General features: G+C 57.4%; 1 protein-coding gene across 1 annotated transcript in view; it reads left to right on the forward strand.

Annotated features, from left to right (window-relative positions):
- The first annotated feature begins 1337 nt into the window (after nucleotides 1–1337).
- LOC147095445 (integrin alpha-M-like) overlaps nucleotides 1338–22500 on the forward strand; it is a 25926-nt gene continuing 4763 nt past the window's right edge. Inside the window, exons 1-5 of the mRNA XM_085974587.1 lie at nucleotides 1338–1739; nucleotides 4439–4518; nucleotides 6424–6507; nucleotides 16755–16827; nucleotides 22147–22500. The exon at nucleotides 22147–22500 is cut by the window's right edge and continues 4763 nt beyond it. Of these exons, the coding sequence (XP_085830713.1) occupies nucleotides 1665–1739; nucleotides 4439–4518; nucleotides 6424–6507; nucleotides 16755–16827; nucleotides 22147–22293 (459 nt within the window). The 5' untranslated portion in view covers nucleotides 1338–1664 and the 3' untranslated portion in view covers nucleotides 22294–22500. The remainder of the gene's footprint in view (nucleotides 1740–4438; nucleotides 4519–6423; nucleotides 6508–16754; nucleotides 16828–22146) is intronic.

Here is a 22500-nt window from a genome sequence, read left to right on the forward strand (position 1 = left end):
TGGGGTAATGGGCGGACGCGTGGCAGATGAAATTTAACGCAGTAAAGTGTGAAGTGATACATTTTGGTAGGAAAAACAAGGAGGCGATATAAACTAAAGGGTACAATCCTAAAGGGGGTGCACGAACAGGGTGACCTTGGGGTATATGTGCACAAATCGTTGAAGGTGGCAGGGCAGGTTGAGAAAGCGGTTAAAAAGGCATAGGGGATCCTGGGCTTCATGAATAGAGGCATGGAGTACAAAAACAAGTAAGTTATGATGATCCTTTATAAAACACTGGTTCGGCCTCAACTGGAGTATTGTGTCCAATTCTGAGCACCGCACTTTAGGAAGGATGTGAAGGCCTTAGAGAGGGTGCAGAAAAGATTTACGAGAATGATTCCAGGAATGAGGGACTTCAGTTACATGGATAGACTGGAGAAGCTGGGGTTGTTCTCCTTAGAGCAGAGAAGATTGAGAAGGGATTTGATAGAGGTGTTCAAAATCATGAGGGGTCTAGACAGAGTAGATAGAGAGAAACTGTTCCCATTGGCAGAAGAGTCAAGAACCAGAGGACACAGATTTAAGGTGATTGGCAGAGGAACCAAAGGCGACATGAGGAAAAACTTGTTTACTCAGCTTGTGGTTAGGATCTGGAATGCACTGACCGAGAGGGTGGTGGAGGCCGACTCAATCGTGGCTTTCAAAAGGGAGTTGGTTAAGTACCTGAAGGACAAAATTATCAGGGCTACGGGGAAAGGGCGGGGGAGTGGGACTCGCTGAAGTGCTCTTGCAGAGAGCTGGCATGGGCTCGACGTGCCGAATGGCCTCCTTCCGTGCTGTAACCATTTGATGAGCCTATGATTCTGTGTGTGTGTCGCTGGCAAGGCCAGCATTTATTGCCCATCCCTAGTTGCCCTTGAGAAGGTGGTGGTGAGCCGCCTTCTTGAGCCGCTGCAGTCCGTGTGGTGAAGGTGCTCCCACAGTGCTGTTAGGGAGGGAGTTCCAGGATTTTGACCCAGTGACGATGAAGGATTGGCGATATACTTCCAATTGAGGATGGTGTGTGACTTGGAGGGGAACATGGAGGTGGTGGTGTTCCCATGCACCTGCTGCCCTTGTCCTTCTAGGTGGAAGAGGTCACGGGTTTGGGAGGTGCTGCCGAAGAAGCCTTGGTGAGTTGCTGCAGTGCATCTTGTAGATGGTACACACTGCAGCCACGGTACGCCGGTGGTGGAGGGAGGGAATGTTTAAGGTGGTGGATGGGGAGCCAATCAAGCGGGCTGCTTTGTCCTGGATGGTGTCGAGCTTCTCAAGTGTTGTTGGAGCTGCACTCATCCAGGCAGGGAGTGAGCGGAGAGCTGCTGTGGCGGGATTTTGAACTCGTCTACCGGATCGTTCGTCCCGGAACATAACCAGTCTGCCACCGCTCCCATTGCTGCTCACTCCCAGTCTGGGCCGAGAGGCCCGATTCCCACAGTTTGAGGGATCATTTCCCAGGACATGTTCCTAACGGACGGAATAACCAGAACAATTCCCGGTCTGGCCACTTCGACCTTTGACCCGGCGGTGGGTCTTTCTCCAGGGACAGGCGGGGGAAGGGAACGGCCAGGACTATTAACCGCCTCACTGATTCTCCCTCCTGCCAGGCCAGCCGCAGGTCCCACATCGAATGCGACGACTCGATGAACTCCAAGTTTTCCAGCGTGGGAACAGTCTCCTGTCGTATCAACCATCCCATCTTCAGGACCAGGGGCAAAGTGAGTGATGGACGGGGCGGGATGGAGGAGTGGTGGGGGGGGGGCGAGCGGGCGGGGGTCACATCACAGGAGGAGGCCATTCGGCCCATCGTGCCTATGCCGGCTCTCGGGACGAGCCGTCCAATTGGTCCCGCTCCCGATTGTGAATTCACCAACACACGAGGGTCTTGTGACTCGAGGTCACTGTCTGTTCCCAAGCCTGAGTCACCCCGACACCGGTCAGTCACGTGGCGGAGGTCACTGCGATGGGGGTCTTACAGGAAACGTTTCACGGCCCATGACCCCCTCTCTGCCTCTCCCTCCCACCTCCCCAGAGATTGAAGGATTATCTAATGGATCATTGTCTCAATTCCCCCTCTACCCCTCTCCCCTCCCCTCCTCTCCACTCTCCCCTCCCTCCTCCCCTCACCTCTCCCCTCTCTCCCCTCCTCTCTCTCCCCTCCCCTCTCCCCTCCTCTCCCCTTCCTCCTCCCCTCACCTCTCCCATCCCGTCTCCTCTCCCCTCTCCTCTCCACTCTCCTCCCCTCTCCCCTCCCCTCTCTCTCCTCCCCTCCCCTCTCCCCTCTCCCCTCTCCGCTCTCTCCCCTCTCCCCTCCCCTCTCCGCTCTCCTCCTCTCCTCTCCCCTCTCCCCTTCCCTCTCTCCTCCCCTCTCTCCTCCCCTCTCCCCTCTCCCATCTTCCCTCTCCCTTCTTCCCTCTCCCTTCTTCCCTCTCCCTTCTTCCCTCTCCCCTCTCCCTTCTTCCCTCTCCCCTCTTCCCTCCCCTCTTCCCTCCCCTCTTCCCTCCCCTCTTCCCCCTCCCCTCTTCCTCCTCCCCTCTCCCTCCTCCCCCTCCCTCCTCCTCCTCCCCTCTCCCTCCTCCCCTCTCTCCTCCCCTCTCTCCTCTCCTCTCCCCTCCTCTCCACTCTCCCCTCCCTCCTCCCCTCACCTCTCCCCTCTCTCCCCTCCTCTCTCTCCCCTCCCCTCTCCCCTCCCCCCTCCTCTCCACTCTCCCCTCCCCTCTCCCATCCCGTCTCCTCTCCCCTCCCCTCTCCCATCCCGTCTCCTCTCCCCTCTCCTCTCCACTCTCCTCCCCTCCCCTCTCCCCTCTCCTCCTCTCCCCTCCCCTCTCCCCTCCCCCCTCCGCTCTCCCTCCTCCCCTCTCTCTCCTCCCCTCTCTCTCCTCCCCGCTCCCTCCTCCCCTCTCTCCCCTCCCCTCTCTCCTCCTCCCCCCCTCCCCTTTTCCCTCTCCCCTCTCCTCCCTCCTCTCCCCTCTCCTCCCCTCCGCTCTCCCCTCTCTTCTCCCCTCTCCCCTCTCTTCTCCCCTCCCCCCTCTCTCCTCCCCTCTCCTCCGCTCTCCCCTCCCCCCTCTCCTCTCCCCCTCTCTTCTCCCCTCCCCCCTCTCTTCTCCCCTCCCCCTCTCTTCTCCCCTCCCCCTCTCTCTTCTCCCCTCCCCCCTCTCTTCTCCCCTCCCCCCTCTCTTCTCCCCTCCCCCCTCTTCTCCCCTCTCTCCTCCCTCCCCCCTCTCTCCCCTCCCCTCCGCTCTCCCCTCCCCCTCTCTCTCCCCTCCCCCCCTCCCCTCCCCTCTTCCCTCCCCTCCTCTCCACTCTCCCCTCTCCTCTCCTCTGCACTCTCCCCTCCCCTCTCTCCTCCCCTCTCCCCTCCCCTCTCCTCTCTCTCCCCTCCCCTCTCCCCTCTCTCCCCTCCCCTCTCCCCTCCCCTCTCCCCTCCCCTCTCCCCTCCCCCCTCACCCCTCTCTCCCCTCCTCTCTCTCCCCTCCCCTCTCCCCTCCTCTCCCCTCTCCCCTCCTCTCCACTCTCCCCTCCCTCCTCCCCTCACCTCTCCCCTCCTCTCCACTCTCCCCTCCCTCCTCCCCTCACCTCCCCCATCCCGTCTCCTCCCCCCTCTCCTCTCCACTCTCCTCCCCTCTCCCCTCCCCTCTCTCTCCTCCCCTCCCCTCTCCCCTCTCCTCCTCCCCTCCCCTCTCCCCTCCCCTCTCCCCTCCCCTCTCCACTCTCCTCCTCTCCCCTCTCCTCTCCCCTCCCCTCCCCTCTTCCCTCTCCCCTCTTCCCTCTCCCCTCTTCCCTCTCCCTCTTCCTCTCCCCTCCCCTCTTCCCTCTTCCCTCTCCCCTCTCCCTTCTTCCCTCTCCCCTCTCCCCTCTTCCCTCTCCCTTCTTCCCTCTCCCCTCTCCCTTCTTCCTTCTTCCCTCTCCCTTCTTCCCTCCCCTCTTCCCTCCCCTCTTCCCCCTCCCCTCTTCCCCCTCCCCTCTCCCTCCTCCCCTCTCTCCTCTCCCCTCCTCTCCACTCTCCCCTCCCTCCTCCCCTCACCTCTCCCCTCTCCCCTCTCTCCTCCCCTCCCCTCTCCCCTCTCCTCCTCCCTCCCCTCTCCCCTCCCCTCTCCCCTCCCCTCTCCACTCTCCTCCTCTCCCCTCTCCTCTCCCCTCCCCTCTTCCCTCTCCCCTCTTCCCTCTCCCCTCTTCCCTCTCCCTTCTTCCCTCTCCCCTCTTCCCTCTCCCTTCTTCCCTCTCCCCTCTCCCTTCTTCCTTCTTCCCTCTCCCTTCTTCCCTCCCCTCTTCCCTCCCCTCTTCCCCCTCCCCTCTTCCCCCTCCCCTCTCTCCCCTCCCCTCTCACCTCTCCCCTCTCCCCTCTCTCCCCTCTCTCCCCTCCCCTCTCCCCTCTCTCCCCTCTCTCCCCACCCCTCTCTACCCACCCTGGGCCCAGGTGATCTTCAACACGACATTTGACGTGGCGGCGGACGTGGAATGGAAACAGAACGCCGTGATCAGCGTCAATGCCACCAGGTACGTCCCTCAGCTTGACACCAACACCCGTCCCACAACCCTCAACCTTGGGCTCAGGGGTAACCATTCCCGCCTGGGAGTCGGGACGTCCCAGGTTCGAGTCCGGCACTCACTGAGATCGTCGCGCCAGCACGCGAAGGCCGGATTGACAGCTAGTGAGGGGGAAGGCTCTCCCGTCTGCACATTGTCCCAATCCTGCCCAATATCCTCACCGGACGGGTTGTGGGATCCTTCCGTGCCGCACAGGACGAACGCCCCACTACCAGCTCCCCACCGCTGCTTATCGAGATGGTTCAATCCGTGGAGGTGACAGAGATACGGTAACACTAACCCCACCGCGTCGGCGGACTGTTCACCAACCTGCGAGCCCCTGCAAACAATTGGCCGTTCCGAAAACATCAGCTGTGGCTCAGTGGGTCTTAGTCTCTCTCTCGCCTCTGAGTCAGAAGGTCGTGGGTTCGAGCCCCACTCCAGAGACTCGAGCCCCAATAATCCAGGCAGACACTCCTGGTGCAGTACTGAGGGAGCGCTACACTGTCGGAGGGGCAGTACTGAGGGAGCGCTACACTGTCGGAGGGGCAGTACTGAGGGAGCACCGCACTGTCGGGGGGGCAGTACTGAGGGAGCGCCGCACTGTCGGAGGGGCAGTACTGAGGGAGCGCTACACTGTCGGAGGGGCAGTACTGAGGGAGCGCTACACTGTCGGAGGGGCAGTACTGAGGGAGCGCTACACTGTCGGAGGGGCAGTACTGAGGGAGCGCTACACTGTCGGAGGGGCAGTACTGAGGGAGCGCCGCACTGTCGGGGGGGCAGTACTGAGGGAGCGCCGCACTGTCGGGGGGGCAGTATTGAGGGAGCGCCACACTGTCGGGGGGGCAGTACTGAGGGAGCGCCGCACTGTCGCAGGGGCAGTACTGAGGGAACACCGCACTGTCGGGGGGGCAGTACTGAGGGAGCGCCGCACTGTCGCAGGGGCAGTACTGAGGGAGCGCCGCACTGTTGCAGGGGCAGTACTGAGGGAGCGCCGCACTGTCGCAGGGGCAGTACTGAGGGAGCGCCGCACTGTCGGGGGGGCAGTACTGAGGGAGCACTGCACTGTCGGGGGGGCAGTACTGAGGGAGCGCCGCACTGTCGCAGGGGCAGTACTGAGGGAGCGCCGCACTGTCGGGGGGGCAGTACTGAGGGAGCGCCGCACTGTCGCAGGGGCAGTACTGAGGGAGTGCCGCACTGTCGGGGGGGCAGTACTGAGGGAGCGCCGCACTGTCGGAGGGGCAGTACTGAGGGAGTGCCGCACTGTCGGAGGGGCAGTACTGAAGGAGCGCTGCACTGTCGGAGGGGCAGTACTGAGGGAGTGCCGCACTGTCGCAGGGGCAGTACTGAGGGAGCACTACACTGTCAGAGGGGCAGTACTGAGGGAGCGCCGCACTGTCGGAGGGGCAGTACTGAAGGAGCGCTGCACTGTCGGAGGGGCAGTACTGAAGGAGTGCTGCACTGTCGGAGGGGCAGTACTGAGGGAGCGCTGCACTGTCAGAGGGGCAGTACTGAGGGAGCGCCGCACTGTTGGAGGGGTTGTCTTTCAGATGAGACGTTCGAGTGAAGCCCTGTCTGCTTTCTCAGGTGGGACATTAAAGATCCCACGGCCAGTATTGGAAGTCGAGAAGGGGAGTTGGGCACAATCACCATCACTAAAAATTATGATCTTGTCCTCATCACGTTTCTGTTTGTGGGAAATGCGTTTCCCACATTGCAACAATGACGACACCTGAAAAGTATTTCATTGGCTGTAAAGCGCTTTGGAACGTCCTGAGGTGGTGAAAGGCGCTATAGAAATGCAACACTTCTTGTTTAAGTTTTAAGAATTTGATATTTGGAGGACTGATTCTGCTGAAACCTTCTCCCTTTCAGTGATAATGAGAAGCGAAACACTGCAGACAGTTTTGTTTCGAAGACCATTGGAGTGAAATACGAGGTGAACGTGATTATCAAAGGGTGAGAATACTTCCCAATCGCAAGTCTTTAATAAACGCTCTCAGACAGCAGCCAAATTCATTTTAACATGCACATCACATAGGGGGAAAGAACGGTGTATCTAACGCACTGTGACACCCGGTCCCAGAGGGGGAAAGGACTGTGTATCTAATGCACTGTGACACCCGGTCCCAGAGGGGGAACAGACAGTGGGCCAGAAATTCAGTAGGCGTTGCGCCCAGTTTTCACCCAAAGAGGGCTTTTGTGCCACTTGATGAGGTTGCGCCGATATTCAGCGCTGCGGTAATGGCGGCGTTAGCCAGTAGCGCTGCGCCACCGCCGATGACGTCATCGGTGTGCGCAGTGCCCCGCTACCGCCCTGAAACCAGCCCGACCGCCATATTGAGTAGCGGCCGCCTCTTCCGTAGCGGCCGCAAACAACGTTCAGAGACCGGGGCCGTCCTGCAGCCTTAGTGGGGCGAGTTAAGGTGGAGGTGCGGCCGGCCGCTTTTTCGGCGGCCGCCTGCCCGCACCTCCTTCCCCGGCCTCCTCCACCACCCCCCCGCGGCATTGCCGGCTGTTTTCCGGGAACCCGGCACTTCTCCGTGGTGCCGGGCTCATTTGCCGGCACCAGCGAGCGGCGATCTCGCTGTTGCAGGCACCTCCCCCTTAAGAGAGGGAGGAAGGCCTGCAGTACCGCAGCCTGCCGCTCCGCAGCGGGTGGCGCTGCGGCAACTAACGCGCCGAAATTCAGTTTCAGCGCCCCAAGCGGGGGCGGCCACACCCTTGAACAGCGGCTGTCTTCGACTTGGGGTGCTGAAACTGAATATCCGACGGGCGCGAGTGGCTCCGCGCCCAGCGGTAACTTCTGGGCGCAAGCGAGCTGGCGGGGCCTAACTGAATTTCTAGGCCAGTGTATCAAACGCACTGTGACACCTGGTCCCAGAGGGGGAAAGGACAGTGTATCTAACACACTGTGACACCCGGTCCCAGAGGGGGAAAGGACAGTGTATCTAACGCAATGTGACACCCGGTCCCAGAGGGGGAAAGGACAGTGTATCTAATGCACTGTGACACCCGGTCCCAGAGGGGGAACGGACAGTGTACCTAACACACTGTGACACCCGGTCCCAGAGGGGAAAAGGACAGTGTATCTAACACAATGTGACACCCGGACCCAGAGGGGGAAAGGACAGTGTATCTAACACAGACACCCAGTCCCAGAGGGGGGAAAGGACAGTGTATCTAACACACTGTGACACCCGGTCCCAGAGGGGGGAAAGGACAGTGTGTCGAACACACTGTGACACCCGGTCCCAGAGGGGGAAAGGACGGTGTATCTAACGCACTGTGACACCCGGTCCAAGAGGTCAAAGGACAGTGTATCTAACGCAGTGTGACACCCGGTCCCAGAGGGGGAAAGGACGGTGTATCTAACGCACTGTGACACCCGGTCCAAGAGGTCAAAGGACAGTGTATCTAACACACTGTGACACCCGGTCCCAGAGGGGGAAAGGACGGTGTATCTAACGCACTGTGACACCCGGTCCAAGAGGTCAAAGGACAGTGTATCTAACGCACTGTGACACCCGGTCCCAGAGGGGGAAAGGACCGTGTATCTAACGCACTGTGACACCCGGCCCCAGAGTGGGAAAGGACAGTGTATCTAACGCACTGTGACACCCGGTCCCAGAGGGGGAAAGGACAGTGTATCTAACACACTGTGACACCCGGTCCCAGAGGTTGAAAGGACAGTGTATCTAACGCACTGTGACACCTGGTCCCAGAGGGGGAAAGGACAGTGTATCGAACACACTGTGACACCCGGTCCCAGAGGGGGAAAGGACAGTGTAGCTAACGCACTGTGACACCCGGTCCCAAAGGGGGAAATGACAGTGTATCTAATGCACTGTGACACCCGGTCCCAGAGGGGGAAAGGACAGTGTATTTAATGCACTGTGACACCCGGTCCCAGAGGGGAAAAGGACAGTGTATCTAACACACTGTGACACCCGGTCCCAGAGGGGGAAAGGACAGTGTATCTAACGCACTGTGACACCCGGTCCCAGAGGGGGAAAGGACAGTGTATCTAACGCACTGTGACACCCGGTCCCAGAGGGGGAAAGGACAGTGTATCTAACGCACTGTGACACCCGGCCCCAGAGTGGGAAAGGACAGTGTATCTAACGCACTGTGACACCTGGTCCCAGAGGGGGAAAGGACAGTGTATCGAACACACTGTGACACCCGGTCCCAGAGGGGGAAAGGACAGTGTAGCTAACGCACTGTGACACCCGGTCCCAAAGGGGGAAATGACAGTGTATCTAATGCACTGTGACACCCGGTCCCAGAGGGGGAAAGGACAGTGTATTTAATGCACTGTGACACCCGGTCCCAGAGGGGAAAAGGACAGTGTATCTAACACACTGTGACACCCGGTCCCAGAGGGGGAAAGGACAGTGTATCTAACGCACTGTGACACCCGGTCCCAGAGGGGGAAAGGACAGTGTATCTAACGCACTGTGACACCTGGTCCCAGAGGGGGAAAGGACAGTGTATCTAACGCACTGTGACACCCGGTCCCAGAGGGGGAAAGGACAGTGTATCTAACGCACTGTGACACCTGGTCCCAGAGGGGGAAAGGACAGTGTATCTAACACACTGTGACACCCGGTCCCAGAGGGGGAAGGACAGTGTATCTAACACACTGTGACACCCGGTCCCAGAGGGGGAAAGGACAGTGTATCTAACACACTGTGACACCCGGTCCCAGAGGGGGAAAGGACCGTGTATCTGATGCACTGTGACACCCAGTCCCAGTGGGGGAAAGGACAGTGTATCTAACGCACTGTGACACCCGGTCCCAGAGGGGGAAAGGACAGTGTATCTAACACACTGTGACACCCGGTCCCAGAGGGGGAAAGGACAGTGTATCTAACGCACTGTGACACCCGGTCCCAGAGGTTGAAAGGACAGTGTGTCTAACGCACTGTGACACCCAGTCCCAGAGGGGGAAAGGACTGTGTATCTAACACACTGTGACACCTGGACCCAGAAGGGGAAAGGACAGTGTATCTAACGCACTGTGACACCTGGTCCCAGAGGGGGAAAGGACAGTGTATCTAACGCACTGTGACACCCGGTCCCAGAGGGGGAAAGGACAGTGTATCTAACGCACTGTGACATCCGGTCCCAGAGGGGGAAAGGACAGTGTATCTAACGCACTGTGACACCCGGTCCCAGAGGGGGAAAGGACAGTGTATCTAAGGCAATGTGACACCCGGTCCCAGAGGGGGAAAGGACAGTGTATCTAACACACTGTGACATCCGGTCCCAGAGGGGGAAAGGACAGTGTATCTAACGCACTGTGACATCCGGTCCCAGAGGGGGAAAGGACAGTGTATCTAACACACTGTGACACCCGGTCCCAGAGGGGGAAAGGACAGTGTATCTAACACACTGTGACACCCGGTCCCAGAGGGGGAAAGGACAGTGTATCTAACGCACTGTGACACCCGGTCCCAGAGGGGGAAAGGACAGTGTATCGAGCACACTGTGACGCCCAGTCCCAGAGGGGGAAAGGACAGTTTATCTAACGCACTGTGACACCCGGTCCCAGAGGTTGAAAGGACAGTGTATTTAACACACTGTGACACCCGGTCCCAGAGGGGGAAAGGACAGTGTTTCTAACACACGGTGACACCCGATACCAGAGGGGGAAAGGACAGTATATCTAACGCACTGTGACACCTGGTCCCAGAGGGGGAAGGACAGTGTATCTAACACACTGTGACACCCGGTCCCAGAGGGGTAAAGGACAGTGTATCTAATACACTGTGACACCCGGTCCCAGAGGGGGAAAGGACAGTGTATCTAATGCACTGTGACACCCGGTCCCAGAGGGGGAAAGGACAGTGTATCTAACACACTGTGACACCCGGTCCCAGAGGGGGAATGGACAGTGTATCTAACACACTGTGATACCCGGTCCCAAGGGGGAAAGGACAGTGTCTCTAACGCACTGTGACACCCGGTCCCAGAGGGGGAAAGGACAGTGTATCTAACACACTGTGACACCCGGTCCCAGAGGGGGAAAGGACAGTGTATCTAACACACTGTGACACCCGGTCCCAGAGGGGGAATGGACAGTGTATCTAACGCACTGTGACACCCGGTCCCAGATTGGGAAAGGACAGTGTATCTAACACACTGTGACACCCAGTCCCAGAGGGGGAAAGGACAGTGTATCTAACGCACTGTGACACCCGGTCCCAGAGGGGGAAAGGGCAGTGTATCTAACGCACTGTGACACCCGGTCCCAGAGGGGGAAAGGACAGTGTATCTAACGCATTGTGACACCCGGTCCCAGAGGGGGAAAGGACAGTGTATCTAACACACTGTGACACCCAGTCCCAGAGGGGGAAAGGACAGTGTATCTAACACACTGTGACACCCGGTCCCAGAGGGGGAAAGGACAGTGTATCTAACACACTGTGACACCCGGTCCCAGAGGGGGAATGGACAGTGTATCTAACGCACTGTGACACCCAGTCCCAGAGGGGAAAGGACAGTGTATCTAACGCACTGTGACACCCAGTCCCAGAGGGGAAAGGACAGTGTATCTAACACACTGTGACACCCGGTCCCAGAGGGGGAAAGGACAGTGCATCTAACGCACTGTGACACCCGGTCCCAGAGGGGGAAAGGACAGTGTATCTAACACACTGTGACACCCGGTCCCAGAGGGGGAAAGGACAGTGTATCTAACGCACTGTGACACCCGGTCCCAGAGGGGGAATGGACAGTGTATCTAACACACTGTGACACCCGGTCCCAGAGGGGGAAGGACAGTGTATCTAACGCACTGTCTCACCCGGTCCCAGAGGGGGAAAGGACAGTGTATCTAACGCACTGTGACACCCAGTCCCAGAGGGGGATAGGACAGTGTATCTAACACACTGTGACACCCGGTCCCAGAGGGGGAAAGGACAGTGTATCTAACACACTGTGACACCCGGTCCCAGAGGGGGAAAGGACAGTGTATCTAACACACTGTGACACCCAGTCCCAGAGGGGGAGAGGACAGTGTATCTAACGCACTATGACACCCGGCCCCAGAGGGGGAAAGGACAGTGTATCTAACACACTGTGACACCCGGTCCCAGAGGGGGAAAGGACAGTGTATCTAACGCACTGTGACACCCGGTCCCAGAGGGGGAAAGGACAGTGTATCTAACACACTGTGACACCCGGTCCCAGTGGTGGAAAGGACAGTGTATCTAACATACTGTGACACCAGGTCCCAGAGGGGGAAAGGACAGTGTATCTAACGCACTGCGACACCCGGTCCCAGAGGGGGAAAGGACAGTGTATCTAACATACTGTGACACCAGGTCCCAGAGGGGGAAAGGACAATGTATCTAACACACTGCGACACCCGGTCCCAGAGGGGGAAAGGACAGTGTATCTAACATACTGTGACACCAGGTCCCAGAGGGGGAAAGGACAGTGTATCTAACGCACTGTGACACCCGGTCCCAGAGGGGGAAAGGACAGTGTATCTAACGCACTGTGACACCTGGTCCCAGAGGGGGAAAGGACAGTGTATCTAACGCACTGTGACACACGGCCCCAGAGGGGGAAAGGACAGTGTATCTAACACACTGTGACACCCGGTCCCAGAGGGGGAAAGGACAGTGTATCTAACGCACTGTGGCACCCGGTCCTAGAGGGGAAAAGGACGGTGTATCTAACGCACTGTGACACCCAGTCCCAGAGGGGGAAAGGACAGTGTATCTAACGCACTGTGACACCTGGTACCAGAGGGGGAAAGGACAGTGTATCTAACACACTGTGACACCCGGTCCCAGAGGGGGAAAGGACAGTGTATCTAACACACTGTGACACCTGGTCCCAGATGGGGAAAGGACAGTGTATCTAACACACTGTGACACCCGGTCCCAGAGGGGGAAAGGACAGTGTATCTAACGCACTGTGACACCCGGTCCCAGAGGGGAAAGGACAGTGTATCTAACGCACTGTGACACCCGGTCCCAGAGGGGGAAAGGACAGTGTATCTAACACACTGTGACACCCGGTCCCAGAGGGGAAAGGACAGTGTATCTAACGCACTGTGACACCCGGTCCCAGAGGGGGAAAGGACAGTGTATCTAACGCACTGTGACACCCTGTCCCAGAGTGGGAAAGGACAGTGTATCTAACGCACTGTGACACCCGGTCCCAGAGGGGGAAAGGACAGTGTATCTAACGCACTGTGACACCCTGTCCCAGAGTGGGAAAGGACAGTGTATCTAATGCACTGTAACACCCGGTCCCAGAGGGGGAAATGACAGTGTATCTAACGCACTGTGACACCCGGTCCCAGTGGTGGAAAGGACAGTGTATCTAACGCACTGTGACACCCGGTCCCAGAGGGGGAAAGGACAGTGTATCTAACGCACTGTGACACCCGGTCCCAGAGGGGGAAAGGACAGTGTATCTAACGCACTGTGACACCGGTCCCAGAGGGGGAAAGGACAGTGTATCTAACGCACTGTGACACCGGTCCCAGAGAGGGAAAGGACAGTGTATCTAATGCACTGTGACACCTGGTCCCAGAGGGGGAAAGGACAGTGTATCTAACGCATTGTGACACCGGTCCCAGAGGGGGAAAGGACAGTGTATCTAACGCACTGTGACACCGGTCCCAGAGGGGGAAAGGACAGTGTATCTAACGCACTGTGACACCGGTCCCAGAGAGGGAAAGGACAGTGTATCTAATGCACTGTGACACCTGGTCCCAGAGGGGGAAAGGACAGTGTATCTAACGCACTGTGACACCTGGTCCCAGAGGGGGAAAGGACAGTGTATCTAACGCACTGTGGCACCCGGTCCTAGAGGGGGAAAGGACGGTGTATCTAACGCACTGTGACACCCAGTCCCAGAGGGGGAAAGGACAGTGTATCTAACGCACTGTGACACCTGGTACCAGAGGGGGAAAGGGCAGTGTATCTAATGCACTGTGACACCCGGTACCAGAGGGGGAAAGGGCAGTGTATCTAACGCACTGTGACACCTGGTACCAGAGGGGGAAAGGGCAGTGTATCTAACGCACTGTGACACCCGGTCCCAGAGGGGGAAAGGACAGTGTATCTAACGCACTGTGACACCCGGTCCCAGAGGTTGAAAGGACAGTGTATCTAACACACTGTGACACCCGGTACCAGAGGTTGAAAGGACAGTGTATCTAACACACTGTGACACCTGGTCCCAGAGGGGGAAAGGACAGTGTATCTAACACACTGTGACACCTGGTACCAGAGGGGGAAGGACAGTGTATCTAACGCACTGTGACACCCGGTACCAGAGGTTGAAAGGACAGTGTATCTAACACACTGTGACACCCAGTCCCAGAGGGGGAAAGGACAGTGTATCTAACACAATGTGACACCCGGTCCCAGAGGGGGAAAGGAGAGTGTATCTAACGCACTGTGACACCTGGTACCAGAGGGGGAAGGACAGTGTATCTAACACACTGTGACACCCAGTCCCAGAGGGGGAAAGGACAGTGTATCTAACACACTGTGACACCCGGTCCCAGAGGGGGAAAGGAGAGTGTATCTAACACACTGTGACACCCGGTCCCAGAGGGGAAAGGACAGTGTATCTAACGCACTGTGACACCCGGTCCCAGAGGGGGAAAGGACAGTGTATCTAACGCACTGTGACACCCGTTCCCGAGGGGGAAAGGACAGTGTATCTAACACACTGTGACACCCAGTCCCAGAGGGGGAAAGGACAGTGTATCTAACACACTGTGACACCCGGTCCCAGAGGGGGAAAGGAGAGTGTATCTAACACACTGTGACACCCGGTCCCAGAGGGGAAAGGACAGTGTATCTAACGCACTGTGACACCCGGTCCCAGAGGGGGAAAGGACAGTGTATCTAACACACTGTGACACCCGGTCCCAGAGGGGAAAGGACAGTGTATCTAACGCACTGTGACACCCGGTCCCAGAGGGGGAAAGGACAGTGTATCTAACACACTGTGACACCCGGTCCCAGAGGGGGAAAGGACAGTGTATTTAACGCACTGTGACACCCGGTCCCAGAGGGGGAAAGGACAGTGTATCTAACGCACTGTGACACCCGGTCCCAGAGGGGGAAAGGACAGTGTATCTAACACACTGTGACACCCGGTCCCAGAGGGGGAAAGGACAGTGTATCTAACACACTGACACCCGGTCCCAGAGGGGGAAAGGACAGTGTATCTAACACACTGTGACACCCGGTCCCAGAGGGGAAAGGACAGTGTATCTAACACACTGTGACACCCGGCCCCAGAGTGGGAAAGGACAGTGTATCTAACACACTGACACCCGGTCCCAGAGGGGGAAAGGACAGTGTATCTAACACACTGTGACACCCGGTCCCAGAGGGGAAAGGACAGTGTATCTAACACACTGTGACACCCGGTCCCAGAGGGGGAAAGGACAGTGTATCTAACGCACTGTGACACCCGGTCCCAGAGGGGGAAAGGACAGTGTATCTAACACACTGTGACACCCGGTCCCAGAGGGGAAAGGACAGTGTATCTAACACACTGTGACACCCGGTCCCAGAGGGGGAAAGGACAGTGTATCTAACGCACTGTGACACCCGGTCCCAGAGGGGAAAGGACAGTGTATCTAACGCACTGTGACACCCGGTCCCAGAGGGGGAAAGGACAGTGTATCTAACGCACTGTGACACCCGGTCCCAGAGGGGGAAAGGACAGTGTATCTAACGCACTGTGACACCCTGTCCCAGAGGGGGAAAGGACAGTGTATCTAACACACTGTGACACCCGGTCCCAGAGTGGGAAAGGACAGTGTATCTAACACACTGTGACACCCGGTCCCAGAGGGGGAAAGGACAGTGTATCTAACGCAGTGTGACACCCAGTCCCAGAGGGGGAAAGGGCAGTGTATCTAACGCACTGTGACACCCGGTCCCAGAGGGGGAAAGGACAGTGTATCTAACACACTGTGACACCCGGTCCCAGAGGGGAAAGGACAGTGTATCTAACGCACTGTGACACCCGGTCCCAGAGGGGGAAAGGACAGTGTATCTAACGCACTGTGACACCCGGTCCCAGAGGGGGAAAGGACAGTGTATCTAACGCACTGTGACACCCTGTCCCAGAGGGGGAAAGGACAGTGTATCTAACACACTGTGACACCCGGTCCCAGAGGGGGAAAGGACAGTGTATCTAACACACTGTGACACCCGGTCCCAGAGGGGGAAAGGACAGTGTATCTAACACACTGTGACACCCGGTCCCAGAGGGGGAAAGGACAGTGTATCTAACGCACTGTGACACCCGGTCCCAGAGGAGGAAAGGACAGTGTATCTAACACACTGTCACACCCGGTCCCAGAGGGGGAAAGGACAGTGTATCTAACGCACTGTGACACCCGGTCCCAGAGGAGGAAAGGACAGTGTATCTAACACACTGTCACACCCGGTCCCAGAGGGGGAAAGGACAGTGTATCTAACGCACTGTGACACCCGGTCCCAGAGGGGGAAAGGACAGTGTATCTAACACACTGTGGCACCCGGTCCCAGAGGGGGAAAGGACAGTGTATCTAACGCACTGTGACACCCGGTCCCAGAGGAGGAAAGGACAGTGTATCTAACACACTGTCACACCCGGTCCCAGAGGGGGAAAGGACAGTGTATCTAACGCACTGTGACACCCTGTCCCAGAGGGGGAAAGGACAGTGTATCTAACGCACTGTGACACCCGGTCCCAGAGGGGGAAAGGACAGTGTATCTAATGCACTGTGACACCCGGTCCCAGAGGGGGAAAGGACAGTATATCTAACGCACTGTGACACCCGGTCCCAGAGGGGGAAAGGACAGTGTATCTAACGCACTGTGACACCCTGTCCCAGAGGGGGAAAGGACAGTGTATCTAACGCACTGTGACACCCGGTCCCAGAGGGGGAAAGGACAGTGTATCTAACACACTGTGACACCTGGTCCCAGAGGGGGAAAGGACAGTGTATCTAACACACTGTGACACCCGGTCCCAGAGGGGGAAAGGACAGTCTATCTAACGCACTGTGACACCCGGTCCCAGAGTGGGAAAGGACAGTGTATCTAACACACTGTGACACCCGGTCCCAGAGGGGGAAAGGGCAGTGTTTCTAAAGCACTTAACTTAAAGCTAAATTAAATTTTGAGCCATTCCTTTCTGTAATGCTGTGGCTTCATCTGTTGCAGGATAGAATCCACTCAGTACATTAACTTCACAACTGACAAGCCGGATGTCAAACATGTGAAACACACTTACAAGGTAATTATTCCCCTAAGTTGCACAGCTTTGCCCTTTCAACTCTGTGACCATAGCAGCAGCCATTATGTGGCCAAGGCCTGTCTAAGTTCTAGTATCACACCATATCGACAACCAGGGCCTGTGCGAGGCAACCTAACACACCATATCGACAACCAGGGCCTGTACGAGGCCTGGTAATCACCATAGCAACAACCAAGGATGTGCGTCGCCTGGTAATGCACCACATCAACAACCAGGGCGTGTGCGTCGCCTAGTAACACACCGCATCAACAACCAGATCTTGTGTGAAGCCTAGTAACGCACCTTAGCAACAACCAGGGCCTGTGCGAGGCGTGGTACTCACCATAGCAACAACCAGGGCCTGTACGAGGCCTTGTAACACACCATAGCAACAACCAGGGCCTGTGCGTTGCCTAGTAACACACCATAGCAACAACCAGGGCCTGTGCGAGGCCTGGTAACACACCATAGCAGCAACCAGGGCCTGTGCGAGGCCTGGTAACACACCATAGCAACAACCAGGGCCTGTGCGATGCCTGGTAATCACCATTGTATTGATTTCTTTGTGGGTTCAATGACGAGACATTTATGAAAGAGAATGGCCTAGAAATTCAGTTGCGTTCGCCAGCCGTTAGCGCCATAAGCGGGGTAGATTTTGAGCGCTAGGCACTTAGCGCCCGGGCGCAGGCCGATCTGCGCCTACGCCCAACTTCAGTTGACATTTAGCGCCGGCGCAAAGTGTTTGCGCCCGCTCAGCTGCGCGCGCACCTTGTGACGTCATTTCGTCGTGCAACGCTGTTTGTGCGCCCCAAACCGGAAATTCAGTGGCGCCCGCCCAATGTGGGCATGGCGCTGTTAAGAACTGTGAAGTGGAACGCAGCAGAGGCCCTGCGGGCCTCGGGGAGCGCTAATTAAAGGGCACTTGGACTGAACTATAAAGGCCAGCCATTTTGCTGCAATGACTTTAGTGCTTTGGATTTCTGGACAGAGACCAAGGAACAGACCTTACTGATTTGGGACAACATAGGAGAGGTATTTTTGGCTTCTGGCCAGAGCTTTGAAATTTGACTCATTGTGATTTCACTGTTTGCAAGTTTATTATGGGGGCTGCATGGGGTTCCAACCCTCAGTTCCAGCATTATGTGCGAAGGGCTCGCAGACGCCGTGTGAGAGGGCCAGCCATGCCTAGACGCAGAGGGGCCATCAGGCGTTGGCAACGTAGGCCTTACCCACTCAGGGAATACCGGCAGCAGGTGTCCTATCTCACCATGACTGCCGCGCATTGTGTTAAGAGGCTGCGCTTCAGAAGGGAGGTGGTTGCAGAGATCTGCCAGCTGCTTCACAGAGATCTGCGTCCACAGCTGATGTGCAGGACGTCTCTGTCGGTGGAAGTGAAGGTCACGGTGGCTCTGAACTTTTATGCAAGCGGATCCTTCCAAGCCGCTGCTGGGGACATAGCGAACATCTCCCAGTTCGCCGTGCATCGCTGCATCCGGCAGGTCACCGATGCCCTTTTCGCAAGGAGACACCAATTCATTTCCTTCCCCATGACCCTAGAGAGGCAGGAGCAGCGTGCAGTCGGATTTGCCAGGATCGCCGACTTCCCCATGGTGCAGGGCGCCATTGACTGCATGCATGTGGCTATGCGGGCACCTATCGACAATGCCGAGGATTACCGCAACCGGAAGGGCTACCATTCCCTCAATGTACAGCTGGTGTGTGACCACAGGCAGCGCATCCTAGCTGTCAATGCCCGCTTTCCAGGAAGCAGCCACGATGCATTTATCCTGCGCCAGACTACTGTGGCTGACATGTTCGAGGCACAGCCTCCACCAAGGGGATGGCTTATTGGGGACAAAGGCTACCCTTTGTGTACATGGCTCATGACCCCGCTCCGCGCGCCCAGGACCCCTGCGGAGGAGGCATACAACGAAAGCCATCAAGCCACAAGGAACATCATAGAGCAAACGATTGGCGTCCTCAAGCAACGGTTCCGCTGCCTGGATCGTTCCGGCGGATCTCTACAGTATTCGCCGGATAGAGTCTCCCAGTTCGTCGTCGTTTGCTGCATGCTGCACAACCTGGCTATCCGCAGGACTCAGGCACTGCCACCTCACGTTGGACCCCCACCTCAGGAGGACGAGCAGGAGGACCATGAGGATGAGGAGGAGGAGGAGGAGTACCAGCCCAGGAGGGAGCCACAAGGTCCAAGGGCCGTTCGCCGGCGGCTTATTGAACGACACTTCTAGGCCCCCCGTCAGGGAATGGCTTGTGGCAATGAACGCACCTGAATGCAGCCGCTCCGCAAGCCCTCAGCCGGTTAACGCAACAACCACTTGAAACATGACACCTGGACAAGCTGAATAAATAAAAAGCTTTATTTAACAAACTCAGGGCCCTTCCCACATGAAACAGAAAAACAGACAAGACCCCCAAAAAACAGTCAAAAACATATCTCACTCCCACAACCTGGGGAGGAATAACAAAACTTGTCCATCCAATTGGCCTTCATCCTCGGCCTAACCAAGACAAACCCCCCCATACAGAACACAAACACCCCCATATAAAAAAACAGTTGCCGACACCCTCTACTTGGTGTGCCGAGAGGGCAAGTCCTTGTGCAGGCTTCTCCGGCCCCTGCCCGACCTGTTGCTCCGCCTCAACCTGGGCCCTGTGGGTGTTGCAAGGCTGGGGGAAGGCTCCTGAGGGGCACAATGCGTGACGGCAGATGCCCTTGGGGGTCGGCCTAGACGAGGTCCAGCCCTGGAGGGGCCGGCTGCTGACTGCTGCAGCTGTGGCTGGGCAGCATCAGTCTCTGCAGCAGCTCGTCGCACCTTGACTGGGGGAGTTGCAGTGGCGACTGCAGCAATGGGGGTAAGCTGGCTGATGCCAGGCGCTCGCTGGTCGCCAGAGACACTGGCACTCGGCCGGGCTGGCACTGCAGCAAGCGCAGCAATCTGGTGAAGGCCAGACCGCTGTGCTGCAGCAGGGCGGCGGGTGCCCTGGCGATGCGTCCGTGACACAGCGAGTGTGGCAGAAGTGAGTGCCCGAACTGCCCTGGTCTGTGCCCGCATCAGACCAGCCAGTGTCTGCACGGCACCACTCAGGAACTCTCGACTCGCGTCCTGTGCTGCCGCGAGTTGGTCAACACCCCTGGCCTGTGAGTCCCCGAAATCGGCCACACTATGAGCCAGGGACTCAATGGCCTGAGGCAACTGTCCCACAACCCCCATGAACTCGGTGTGGCGCCGCTCCGAGTCCACGGACATTTCATCAAGGAGGCACACCTCCTGGGCGAGGACCGTCTCCGGACTGGAGGCCGGACTCTCCCTCTGGGGAGAAGGCCGCCGAGCTGCCCGACCCTTCCCGCGTGCCTGGACGCCACTGGGCCCAGCAACTGCCCTCCCCGCAACACTTCCCCCCTCTGGGGAGAAGGCAGCCGTGCTGCCCGACCCTTCCCGCGTGCCTGGACGCCACTGGGCCCAGGAGCTACACCCCCCTGCAACACTTCCCCCTGGCTCTCCTCCAGGCAAGACGTGTCCCCTCCATTGCCATCCCCTGGCGCGGATGAGGGTTCCCCCGATGTGCCGCCTTCCTCTTGGTCCTCGTCGTCCTCCTCTTCCGAGGGACTGGCACTCTCAGCTTCAGGGACCTCCTCCTCACCAGCTGAAAGCAGGAAGGCACAAGAGTAGCTTTAGAGTGAGGACAGGGCGTCAGCGAGGGAGGCATGAGTGTTGGCATTATGCGCATTGGTGGGACAGTGGCAAAGGATGTAGATCTGAAGCGCAAGGGGAACGAGAGAGGTCCAAACGGTCATGTCCTTACCATTGGGGCCCAGCACAGGGTCGGCATCTCCAATAGCTATGGGGCCAACCACCCGGGCACGCATGAGTCGAGTCACGCGCTCCTCCAGGTCACTGAGCTCCTGGAACTGGACACGGCCTCCCCCGGTGACAGTCCGGCTCTTCAGATTCTGCGCCAGCTTGGCCTGCAAGAGAAAGGACGGCCTCTAAGTACAGTGTGGTGCCCTGTTGTTGTGTGCACTGCCTCCCATGGTCGAATAGCTTGGCCAGTGTGTAAAGTGCAGAAAGTGCTATTGATGATCATGCCAGTGCCATAGCTGCGGGAGGAGGGCTGGCCATTAGGTCTTTGAGGTCCCTTTGCCCATAATGTGAGGTGCACATGCAAGGATGAGGAGGACACTGGAAAGGGTACTCACCTTGACCAACCGACTGAGGTCGTTGTACTTCTTGCGGCATTGGTCCGCACTCCTGGGGACATCGCTGGTGGATGACACCCTGTGGGCGATTTCCCTCCAGGCTCTCCTGTACTGCCTCCTGGGAGCCTTCTTGCCACTGTCCGGGCACAAGATCTCTCTTTTCTTTTCAAAAGCCTTAAGCAGCACCCTCAAAGCAGGCTCTGAGAAGCGCTGCGCTCGTTCACGGGCCTTCTGCATGGCTTCAGGCGCTATTTGGGTCCACCAGTAGTGTTCAGGCCTAGCTGCAGGGCTCCACTATCCAGGGCGTGGCAGCAGACAAAGTCGACCCTCCCCCCTTTAAGAGCTGGCCGGCGTCAGGGTGTCTGCTGTCAATCAAAACATGACCGCACCTGCGCTGCGCCCGGCCTCGGCGTTATCAGTCCGCACCGCCGGCTTAGCGCCTAAAGATAGCAGTGCAACGCCAGTTTCAGCGCTCGCCCAAACTCCTTGGCCAAAGCTACTGAATATCGGCGAAGTGGCCTCCACTTTCCGGCGGGCGCTAACTTTAGCGCCCGCCCGACTTTACCGCCCCAAAAGTGGCGCGACTGAATTTCTAGGCCAATGTCTTTTAATCTAAAGTCTTGTTCAACTCTTTTAACAGCATTTACAGGAGACATCAAGCTAGTGATGCATCTTAAATGAAACTGAAACCAAACCCAAACTGCTTGTCTCTCACATGACCTCTGCTGGTCAGGCATAAGTAATCAATACCTGCAAACATGCTATTAAGGCATCATAATCGAACAGGCAAATACCATCTCTATTTGCTGATATCATTACAACCATAGCAACAACCAGGGCCTGTGCGAGGTCTAATAACACTCCATAGCAACAACCAGGGCCTGTATGAGGCCTGGTAATGCAGCATAACAACAGCCAGGGCCTGGTAATCACCATAGCAACAGTCTGATCCATCAAACACTGAAGCCAGGGCTTGGTCTGTGGCCTGAGGTCTGTCATGGTGAAGGCCCCGGGGGCCACAGTGACCCATGGGGTCTCGAGGCGGTTAGTTGGAGTTGCTTGACGTGAATGGATGGGGTTTGTTTTGTTTTGTGCGGCAGGTGGAGAATGTGGGACTGAGAAGCCTTCCTATTGATATAACCTTCGGAATGCCGGTGAAGATCGGGCATGGCCTGACCTGGGAGAAGCTGAACGTGACCAGCACCATGGTGAGTGGTCGAGTGTCGATCATCAGTCTCAACATCTAACAGGGAACCGGAGCAAAACAAAGACACACATGGAGAAGCGGAGGTCCACATGAGTGTGTCAGAGAGAGAGAGTGAGTGTGTGAGAGAGAGAGAGTGAGTATGTGTGAGAGAGAGAGAGTGAGTGTGTGTGAGAGAGTGAGTGTGTGAGAGAGTGAGTGTGTGTGTGAGAGAGAGTGAGTGTGTGTGAGAGAGAGAGAGTGTGTGAGA

This window comes from Somniosus microcephalus, unplaced genomic scaffold (assembly GCF_052327205.1).
Source record: "Somniosus microcephalus isolate GS21.2 unplaced genomic scaffold, FLI_Smic_1.0 unresolved_chr1, whole genome shotgun sequence".
NCBI classification, from domain to species: domain Eukaryota; kingdom Metazoa; phylum Chordata; class Chondrichthyes; order Squaliformes; family Somniosidae; genus Somniosus; species Somniosus microcephalus.